Source organism: Schistocerca americana, chromosome 1, assembly GCF_021461395.2.
Source record: "Schistocerca americana isolate TAMUIC-IGC-003095 chromosome 1, iqSchAmer2.1, whole genome shotgun sequence".
NCBI lineage: Eukaryota > Metazoa > Arthropoda > Insecta > Orthoptera > Acrididae > Schistocerca > Schistocerca americana.
In genome coordinates, this window is record NC_060119.1 from 831,869,804 (window position 1) to 831,881,036 (window position 11,233).

Consider the following 11,233-nt stretch of genomic DNA (forward strand, 5'->3'; position numbering starts at 1 on the left):
TTATCTGTTTAATATAAAGGTGTTTTGATTTTGTACGCAAAACAAAGTGTGAATTTGTGTGTGGCTTTTACTCCAAGACAAGTTATCACTCGGAGTGCAAAAGTGTGCGTGTACAGTTCGTTGACCTGTGCGGTGAATTTTATTTTTTATGATTTTGACTCAGATGGACACAAATCCAGTTCCAGTTAGACTTTACGTGAGATAACGTTATTACAAAAGAGTTGTTTAGCCCATTAGGGAAAACAAACTTGCGAGCTCGATTTAAAATACATTACACACCAGTGCATAAGCGAGCTGCCATGTAAATCACGTACAATAGTTACAAATGCGCTTGGACTTAATGCATTAAGTTGGAAGTTAATTTTGAGACAAGTACCGATTTTGACAAAATGAACCGAAAGTTTATTTAAAATATCGAGGTCCAGTTTTAATTGAGACACATATCACAACGTTGATTACGTTGCCTAGCAATACTTTAATGCAGCTTAATTTATCTGAACGATTTGTGATGCAGTAAGTCCCATTACACACCCATCATGTTACACATGACTGCATAAGAATCTTTTTCTTTCTATAAATGCCAATAAAGTTGCAGTTTTTAAAAGTTAAACCACTAACCGTTACGTAACTTCATTGTATCACTACGGAGCGTATTATATCGTATCTCTTCACCAGGAGATCTCAAGAAGCCGGGACAAACAAAACTATAACTAAAAGAAGAGGTATTGGTAAACAGGTATGTCACAGGTGCACTAAACAGAGGAAGCAGCTACTCGTGTAGCTGAGTACTTGGGGAGTACACACAAGGGTTTCTTAGGCTAGACGATAGTTTGACCAACAGTCAGAATTTTAGCAGTAAACTGCCGAAGCATACACTGTGAAGTTCTTGACTTAATCCTTCTGGAATGCTGTTGCACTCAAATTATACTTGGAACGAAGATGCTGATGAAGCTGAAGTAGAAAGGTCTGGATTATTTAGTAATGGATGGAAAGTATATTGAAAAAACAGGTTAGCTGACACAAAAAGGGAATGAGGGTGTTCATCGCATTATGCAAAAAATATTGTGTCTTTAGAGGTCTAAAGTGAGCCTGACCGTGAAATTACCCAGACAACCAGGCTAAGGGAACTACATTCATTGGATGATTCGACTTAGCAGTAGTTCAATCATTGAAGGCAAGTACTGCACAAGTAACCCTATCAAGCTATATTATTTGGAGGCAACTTTAATGTGCCAAGTACAGACTGGGACATCAACGGATTCACAGCAGATGGCAGGGACACATTTTCTACAAACTTATCTCAAGCAAATAATTAGACAACCCATATGCTATGTAACTATTTTAGACATTTTAGTTACAAACACCTCCCCCCATGAACCATGGACCTTGCCATTGGTGGGGAGGCTTGTGTGCCTCAGCGATACAGATAGCTGTACCGTAGGTACAACCACAACAGAGGGGTATCTGCTGAGAGGCCAGACAAACGTGTGGTTCCTGAAGAGGGGCAGCAGCCTTTTCAGTAGTTGCAAGGGCAACAGTCTGGATGATTGACTGATCTGGCCTTATAACAATAACCAAAACGGCCTTGCTGTGCTGGTACTGTGAACGGCTGAAAGCAAGGGGAAACTACGGCCGTAATTTTTCCCGAGGGCATGCAGCTTTTACTGTATGATTAAATGATGATGGCGTCCTCTTGGGTAAAATATTCCGGAGGTAAAATAGTCCCCCATTCGGATCTCCGGGCGGGGACTACTCAAGAGGATGTCGTTATCAGGAGAAAGAAAACTGGCGTTCTACGGATCGGAGCGTGGAATGTCAGATCCCTTAATCGGGCAGGTAGGTTAGAAAATTTAAAAAGGGAAATGGATAGGTTAAAGTTAGATATAGTGGGAATTAGTGAAGTTCGGTGGCAGGAGGAACAAGACTTTTGGTCAGGTGACTACAAGGTTATAAACACAAAGTCAAATAGGGGTAATGCAGGAGTAGGATTAATAATGAATAGGAAAATAGGAATGCGGGTAAGCTACTACAAACAGCATAGTGAACGCATTATTGTGGCCAAGATAGACACGAAGCCCATGCCTACTACAGTAGTACAAAAATATATGCCAACTAGCTCTGCAGATGAAGAAATTGAAGAAATGTATGATGAAATAAAAGAAATTATTCAGATAGTGAAGGGAGACGAAAATTTAATAGTCATGGGTGACTGGAATTCGAGTGTAGGAAAAGGGAGAGAAGGAAACGTAGTAGGTGAATATGGATTGGGGCTAAGAAATGAAAGAGGAAGCCACCTGGTAGAATTTTGACAGAGCACAACTTAATCATAGCTAACACTTGGTTTAAGAATCATGATAGAAGGTTGTATACATGGAAGAACCCTGGAGATACTAAAAGATATCAGATAGATTATATAATGGTAAGACAGAGATTTAGGAACCAGGTTTTAAATTGTAAGACATTTCCAGGGGCAGATGTGGACTCTGACCACAATCTATTGGTTATGACCTGTAGATTAAAACTGAAGAAACTGCAAAAAGGTGGGAATTTAAAGGAGATGGGACCTGGATAAACTGAAAAAACCAGAGGTTGTACAGAGTTTCAGGGAGAGCATAAGGGAACAATTGACAGGAATGGGGGAAAGAAATACAGTAGAAGAAGAATGGGTAGCTTTGAGGGATGAAGTAGAGAAGGCAGCAGAGGATCAAGTAGGTAAAAAGACGAGGGCTAGTAGAAATCCTTGGGTAACAGAAGAAATATTGAATTTAATTGATGAAAGGAGAAAATATAAAAATGCAGTAAATGAAGCAGGCAAAAAGGAGTACAAACGTCTCAAAAATGAGATCAACAGGAAGTGCAAAACGGCTAAGCAGGGATGGCTAGAGGACAAATGTAAGGATGTAGAGGCTTATCTCACTAGGGGTAAGATAGATACTGCCTACAGGAAAATTAAAGAGACCTTTGGAGAAAAGAGAACCTCTTGTATGAACATCAAGAGGAGGAGGAGGAGATTAGTGTTTAACGTCCCGTCGACAACGAGGTCATTAGAGACGGAGCGCAAGCTCGGGTGAGGGAAGGACGGGGAAGGAAATCGGCCGTGCCCTTTCAAAGGAACCATCCCAGCATTTGCCTGAAGCGATTTAGGGAAATCACGGAAAACCTAAATCAGGATGGCCGGAGACGGGATTGAACCGTCGTCCTCCCGAATGCGAGTCCAGTGTGCTAACCACTGGAACATCAAGAGCTCAGATGGAAACCCAGTTCTAAGCAAAGAAGGGAAAGCAGAAAGGTGGAAGGAGTATATAGAGGGTCTATACAAGGGTGATGCACTTGAGGACAATATTATGGAAATTCACCTTGGTTTAGTAACAGAATTTGGAAAATGCTGAGGAAGCCAAGTGTCGCACTCTTGTTCAAAAAAGAATGCGGAAATGTTGCCAGGAAAAAGTTAGTAGACATTCATATACGTGAAGTACGCAACATTCACACTCACATCTCAACAAAAGATCTTGCCGAGAACCCAAGAAAATTATTCTCCTACATACAAATCAGTAAGGGGATCGAACACTTCTATCTCATCACTTGTCAACTGGACTGATATTGCAACAGAAGGCAGCAAAAGAAAAGCTGAAGTTTTAAGGTTCACATTTAAAAGAATCGATGACACAGGACAATTTGGGTCAATGGAAGCATCTGATTCCACCCCATCTGCTTTAACCCATGACATAAGGGTGTTGTGTGTGACTTTATTATGGTGCAGAGTTTACAAGTTGGTTGTGTTTGTATGTGTCGTCTTCTTGTGTTTGATGGCGGTAAGTAATTTTTTTTGTGTGTGTGTTTTTCTCGAGTTGTAACGTTTCGTGTACTGAATGTGTTTTAATTAACGTAGAGATGTTTGACTTTTTAATTTTTGAGGTGTTGACGTTTTGGTTGTTTTTCGTATAGTTGTAGGTGGTGGGTTTTTCATATCAATAGTTATGGTTTAACTATAAAGGTCAAGGTAAATGACCTATTTCAATTATTGTCGTTTTTGCTGTAGGCATTGGTGTTTAGGTATTGTCAGCTGCGGTTGACCTATGTAGGTCAAAGGAAGTGTCCGATTTCTGTAGATCTTCATAACTTTCTTTTCGTCATTTTGCGTGGATCGTGGTGTCTTTTTTTTTTTACTGTTATATTCAACTTGTCCCCTCCCTAAAACCCCCAATTTCCCACGGCTGCCCCGTTAGTTTGATTGTATTTTTTGAGGGAGATGTTATTATCTTATTTATATGTATTTTCGTTTTTGTTGCCGTGTGTATGTAGTGACATCATAGGTGCCATATTGGAGATGCTTAGAATAGCCATTTCCACCATACTGATGGTGTCATGAATCAAAGCAGACGGGTGGAATCTGTCACTTTCATAATCACTAATGTATCATCATTTCACTGTAGCAAGGATTCCATAAGTTAGGCATTGAAATAGAAATTCTGGCAGTCAGAAGCATGTGAAGGAGTTGAAAACAAGTCAGTCATTAGTTCCAGATGGAACCCCAGTTCGGATTTACAATAAGTCCTCTCTAACCCTGGCTCCCCACTTGGCTTGCCTTCTTCACAAATCTCTCCCCAGTTCAAAGTCCCAACTGACTAGAAAGATGGCTGATAACTGCTGTATATGAAGAGTAAAAGAACATACCTGCAAAATTAGACAAAAATCCTTAACACTGGGTTGCTAAATAAATTTGTATGTTTGGGTTATGTGACAAGTAACACTCACTTTCATCTGTGAACAGAGAATCTGAAAATGATATTTTTGGGGCCCAACACAATAGGCAACTAGCATATCATACAAAATACTTAGTAGAAGTTTCTTAAGCTTCTGACTGTTAACTTCCATTCTGGAGGAGAGAATAATAAAATATGGGTTGACCAAAGCGTCCGATCCCACCCGTCGGCTTTGTGGTGTGACGTCACGACGGTGCAGAATTTAGTTTGTGAGAGTGGCGTGTTTGTAGGTGTCGTTTTGATGTGATCGGTGGTGCTCTCTGGTGGTGTGTTTATGGGTAGCGTGTTATGTGGTGTATGGGGTTCATTTACGTGATAGCATTGCACGTGTGTGGTATTGGGACTGTGCTTTCAGTGGAATATTTTTCAGTGAGTTGATGATTTGTTCTGTTATTTCGATGTTATTGTAGATTTTTTTTCTGTTTGTCATGTGTGAATTTTGGTAAATTGCTTCTTTTTATGTCTTACATAGGTATGGATACAACTGACAAGATCAACAGTTTTTGGTCGTCGGCGATGATGGGGGACAGTGCGCTGTCTCTAATAAAATTTCTTCAACTGTTCGGATTTTTGGGTGAAGTCATTAAGTGTTCAGTATGTCGTGAAGATATGAGGCTTATTGAAGTTCTGGATTTTATGATTTGGTATAGGTAGTTTCTGTTGACCTATGCAGGTCAAGGGAAGTGTTTGATTCCAATTTGTGGGATCGGGAGCTGCTGTTGAGCTATATAGGTCAAGGGAACTGGCCGATTCCAGAGGATACTATGTTTAGTGGAATTTGGGGAGTTTCGTGTTGTTTTTTTTTTGTATGGTGGTGTGTGCCTAAATTTGTTTATATTTACTTTGTCCCCATGCAAAAAACCCCAATTTCCCACACTTGTCCCATTAGTTTCATTAGGTTTCTTGTGGAACGTGTGTGTGTGTGTGTGTGTGTGTGTGTGTGTGTGTGTGTGTGTGTGTGTGTGTGGGTTTTTCAATGTATTTTCATGTTTGTGGTCATGTTTACGTAAGGACGTCATAGGCGCCATATTGGAGTCATAGTGTATGGTCGTTTCCGCCATATTTGTGATGCTATGTGTCAAAGAAGACGGGTGGAATCTGACGCTTCTGTATTTCCTAAATACATTACAGAATCAGATAGAAACACACTTTTTTTATGTCTAGCTGGCACAGCCAGAACTCAAACCTTATTTTGCAATTTTTGTTTTCCACATCTCAAACTCCAAAATCTGCAACTGTCTTTCTGAAGTACCAACTGTTGGATGCCAAGGTTTTTTTTTTTTTTTTTTTTTTTTTTTTTTTTTTTAATGTGACTGGAATTTTGTAATAAACCTCATTATTCATTTGGCCTGTTCCGATGACCAGGCAGGCCACTCACATTCTCCGAATAGCAAATAGGGACCCCTACAGTTCTTAATATGAAAGACTTCTTCAGTCTTCAAATGTATTTCAGGGTGCTCTTACAAAGCAAAAACAATAGAACTTACACTTTGATTAAAATAACTGTCATTGATGTTGTGGTTGGAGTCAGCCAGTAGAAAATCTAAGGACATTCTCAAGTGCCACATGTGTTGTCTGTTTTATAAATTAACAGAGTATTGTCTCCACACCAGGGACAAGCCCTTCCCCATCTGCCATTACAATCCTGAGGTTTAATTTCAGTGAAATACAAAAAAGAAATTGGAATAAGCACTTAGTGTGCCAATTAGTACAATTTGAAATTGAAATTTGATTTCACACACTTCTGTTAAAAGAACTTATGACATACCAGAACATAATGTCAGACTTATCTGTTGCTGAAATGAAGTAAAACCTAGCAGTAGTACAGATCAGCATACAGTTAAGAAACAGGTCTTTGATACTTTTGGAATGCCTGTAAACATACTAAAACAAAATTAAGATGTCAAGAGAAAAATAGCTTACATAAAAACAAACAAAGTCAAATACACATCTCCAGTGTACATCTAAGGAGAAACTAACACTTCAAAAACAGACAGTACATGGCAGCAACAATATTACATAGCGCCAGATGATGGCAATATGCCAAAATGGGCTCACTGTGAATGATATATAAAATAAAAACCATTTAAAGAGCAGTGCAACTGGCTTATATTCATAATAATAATAATAATGTCATTAGAAGACATATTTTGCACTGCGGGCCCCAGATAACAAAAGCTATATGTGGTAGCATTTCTGATGTATACCAGCGCAAGAGTTGCCTAAATATCAAGAAAACTTTTTGGGTCAAATTTCACCTCCAAGTATCTCAATAAACCATCCACTTTAGTAAGCTAAATTTGTAACTCACAAAAAAGTTAGTACAGAAAAAGCCTCAAATTTTTTGTCAATACAATAAAATTTCTTTATCACTCATGCAGTGAACTCTATCAAACTATAATGGCACTCTTTCACCTATCTGAACTATCCAATTAGTTTACCAATTCTCAGGACTACAGCTTACCTATTTAATGAAAGATGTAACCTCTTAGTTTACCTAAACTTCTGATCCTCATCACAAAATATCTAAAACTTTGACTTTTGAGCACAGCAAGTGAACTGACAATGTTATGTTATACCTATGGGCATGCCCAGTTAATTCGTGGTACAGTTACTAAAGATTCTTACTAATAATGTATAAGCATGTGCATATTAAAAGTGCAAACATATGTGAGCAGGTAGTATCTATGCTGCTTCATTTTAGCGTTGAATTTCTAGATTTGTTCCATGTTGTTCTCTGCAATATGATCTGACTGAGAAAGAAAGGAGGAAGACATTATTTTGAAGCAAGAGACAAATTATACATCAACAATGTAAAGTAAAAAATAATTACTGAATGAAGCAAAATTAACACCTAGGAAAATTAGAAAAAGATATAGGTCAACCCAACTGAAAGGGAGTGAAGGGTTAAAGTACAACAGTAAATCGCAACATACTACAGTAGTCAACTCTAAAATAGTAAAAAACGAAGTGAAACATTGTACATGGTTTTCACCAAGAAGACCTGACATTCAGCTAAAGTGAAACCAACAAAAACCTGGATCACAACTCCCAAACATAACATTAGGAGAATACTGTAGAATGGGATACAACACACAGGCTTTGGAAAATGACGTTACAAGTTACCACACACAATACATTGCAAAGACAGACTAATGTTAAGGAATGTAGTAGATAAAAAACATTGTTGACAAACAATTTATATGCCTATATTTCGAATCAAATTTTACATATACTGGCAAAGACAGAAAAGCAACAAATGTAAAATTTATGCCCTTACGTCCGCTGACCTATACAGGTCATAAGTCAACTGACGAATAGGAGACCTTTGTAGTTCAACTGGGATACAAGATGCCAGTGTTGTGTGTGTCACTGTTTTTGCTTTCGCTGTCACTAGTATCTCATTCGTAAGTTGACCTACATAATACAGAATATGAATCAACTGCAGAGGAAACAGCAACTGAAACAACTCATTATGAGAAAAAGTTATAATTCAACATGTGTACACAAGTGATTTGAGGTTACCACAAGCAACAAAAAGCAAACAACATCTACCTTTTCGTAAAACATTTATTTTTATTTACAATTATGATGCTTTGCCACAGAAGATAACCGATTTGTTATCTACACCTCAAGAATAAACTAATACCTATGATTAAAATAAGAAATCACTGGTCAATGCCTAAGAGTTGTATCCTGTTCTTCAATTGGCCCAACTTAAGGTTTGCCTGTGCATAAATGTAGTACCCTGTTAGGTATAGTGATGAGAAGACTAACTTGGGGAACATACTGAATTATTAAAGCAGCAGGGTTGCAATAATACAAGTGTATCAATATATTGTTCTTAACAGCTTACTTCTTCCTAGGCCTACATAAATCTATTACTCTCCCTTACGCTATTATTTATACCCCATTCACAAATATTGCAACTGTTGGCAAATAGCCCATGATGAATTACATACCTACGTAACTGGTTTATTATCCACTGCCGCTACAAATTATTTGACTAGTCAAAGCCGAGACACGGAACGACAACAAGCAAACACGGGATTACTGGATAAGAATTTGTCTAAAGAGACGAAATGTGTTCTCGTGAAAAAGAGCACACCAATTTCTGCATTTACAAGCTAAAAAATTCTATTTAATAAACACGTAATTGGTATAATTTCATAGGTAGATAAGCTGTCACTAAAATTATTTTCAGTCCTGGGAGTGAACAAAGCAACTGAATCACGTAATAATTTCAAAATGACATCGAAACCATGGGACTCACAGAAGCCGACAACAGTTACTCAAAAATGTTTATGAACACATCTTTAATTCAACGGATTACTGACGGTCTGTTAGACGTAACTGAAGCAAAACTTGGTTTCAAATGTCACAACAAATCTATGACTATATTTTGAAACTACCAATATTACACTCACTTTCATCCGTTTTAGTCGAAGTTTCTCCAGTTTCTCTCTAGCATCACTCTTCTTCGCAATTTCCGCCAACTTATCTCGGGCATCTGTCAACTTCTGTCGTTTATTTTGTATTATTTTCAACCGAGCATCGCTGATTTTTGTTATGCCCCCTCTCTTACGAGGCGCATTATTTCTTTTAACATTTCGCGAAGATTCATTTTTCTGCTGGTTTCTTTTCAGCCTATAAAATAAAAACCTCATAAACACTTCACCTTATAACCACTACTTACAATGCACTGAAGAGTTTTAGTATAATATGAAACATTAAAAATCGAACTTTTTTAATGAACTTCATTAAATTAAATACACGTCACATACAGTTTCGCTGAAAACACTTGCCTTGCGCGCCCATAAGGGGTTTTCACTATTTTCTTTTGAATAATATCGTCAAGACTCATATCTACACTCGCCATGCTTTAACAATGTTTGGCTGTATCCAGAGACACATTTGAATTTTATTCCCACAACACCTTAGGCAAAGAGACAGTTAAAAAGGGCGACATTTCAAGAGCCACGTAATACGCCTTTCTTCGTAATTACATTTGTCATTAGTTTTACTTGCAGTTTGTTATAAAATATTTAAATTATCTGATATATCTGTAAATGCAGATGACAACAAACAGCAACATTAATAACAAACCAGATACTGTAAACTTTGTTAAACGTGTTTTGCAGACCTACTATGTAAATCGCAGAAAAACTTTCAGAGAACTCGCTTTTGCTCTTTGTAGGAACATGAGATTGATTGGGTGATAGGGTAACAGCTATATACTGATTCTAAATTGAAAAGCATACACAGATACTTAGGTAACAGAAAATAAAATTTCAATATTAAAAGCATAGCTTTTACAAACTTTAAAATCCCTGTCTTTGTTGATTTAATTGCGACACGGTCATGGTGTATAGCACATACTTCTCCTGTGTCATTAATCTGATTTACATTATCTTGGTATTTTGGATGCTTTCTACGTCCATCCTCATTATACTAAAAGGGAAACTGTGAAATAAAGGTTAAGCCTAGTTTACACGACGACATTGGGTTGTGCCACTCGTTGCGTGGAATGAGTTGCACGAAAGTGGTTTCATATATGACTGCAGACACGGCAAAACCAGTATACACTTCAGTCTCGTCGTTTTGGGAGCCCATGAGTCGTGTCTGAAATGAAAATTTTGGCAGTTGCACGTCGCACGAGTTGTGATAGAGTTAAAGCTTGTACGTGGAATCGCTGCATAAGGAAAAAAATAAGAAACGTGTTTCGATTCGCAACTGGATAAAGAAAAGACGTCAGCTCGATTGCTCATCATCCTTCCTGAAATTTATAACGGAAGACCCAAGAAGTTCTTCTAATTATCTTATAATTTTACCAGAACTGTTCATGTTTCTTCTAAATAGAGTTAATTATGCGATAAGGAGTAAAGGTACTGCAACGCATGAACCACTGTCGCCAGAACTGAAATTACATATCATATTGTGTGCATTACAATCGAGAACACTCGGCATGCTACAAGATGCGGTTTTAGGTGGTGATGATTTCTCATTAATACCAATAATTATTATTAACATTAACAGCAATAATTATTCGAAGCAGGCTGCACTAAGAAGAGAATGGTTTGCACACTACTCTATTGATGATAGATCTGAACACTGGCATTATTTCAAAATTCCAACATATGTGAATGGAAAGCACTGCAACAACATTTTAAATAGATGAATATTGAATAAAGACTGCAGCTTCTGGAATTTGTATAGCCTTCCCTCCTGTCAACAATATTCCTTAACAAAGAGTTGGCCAACTCGAACGATGGGATTTTAGTCTTGTAGACGAGAGCATTGCCACAGCTAGACTTACACTTGTTTGTATTTTTCTTAATTCAATTATATACATGCTCCTAACTCAATAAATTTCGCCCTGCAGCTTGGAAATTGTCAAACCATCTATAAAAATAATCACACATGAAGGTTTCAGCAGCAGCAATACATTGCTTATTTTTGTAATCAGCATC

General features: G+C 37.7%; 1 protein-coding gene across 1 annotated transcript in view; it reads right to left on the reverse strand.

Annotated features, from left to right (window-relative positions):
* Positions 1-9,914, reverse strand: part of LOC124613087 — a 69,447-nt gene extending 59,533 nt beyond the window's left edge. Inside the window, exons 1-2 of the mRNA XM_047141678.1 lie at positions 9,569-9,914; positions 9,191-9,410 (exon numbers count right to left, since the gene is read on the reverse strand). Of these exons, the coding sequence (XP_046997634.1) occupies positions 9,191-9,410; positions 9,569-9,642 (294 nt within the window). The 5' untranslated portion in view covers positions 9,643-9,914. The remainder of the gene's footprint in view (positions 1-9,190; positions 9,411-9,568) is intronic.
* Positions 9,915-11,233: the final 1,319 nt, after the last annotated feature.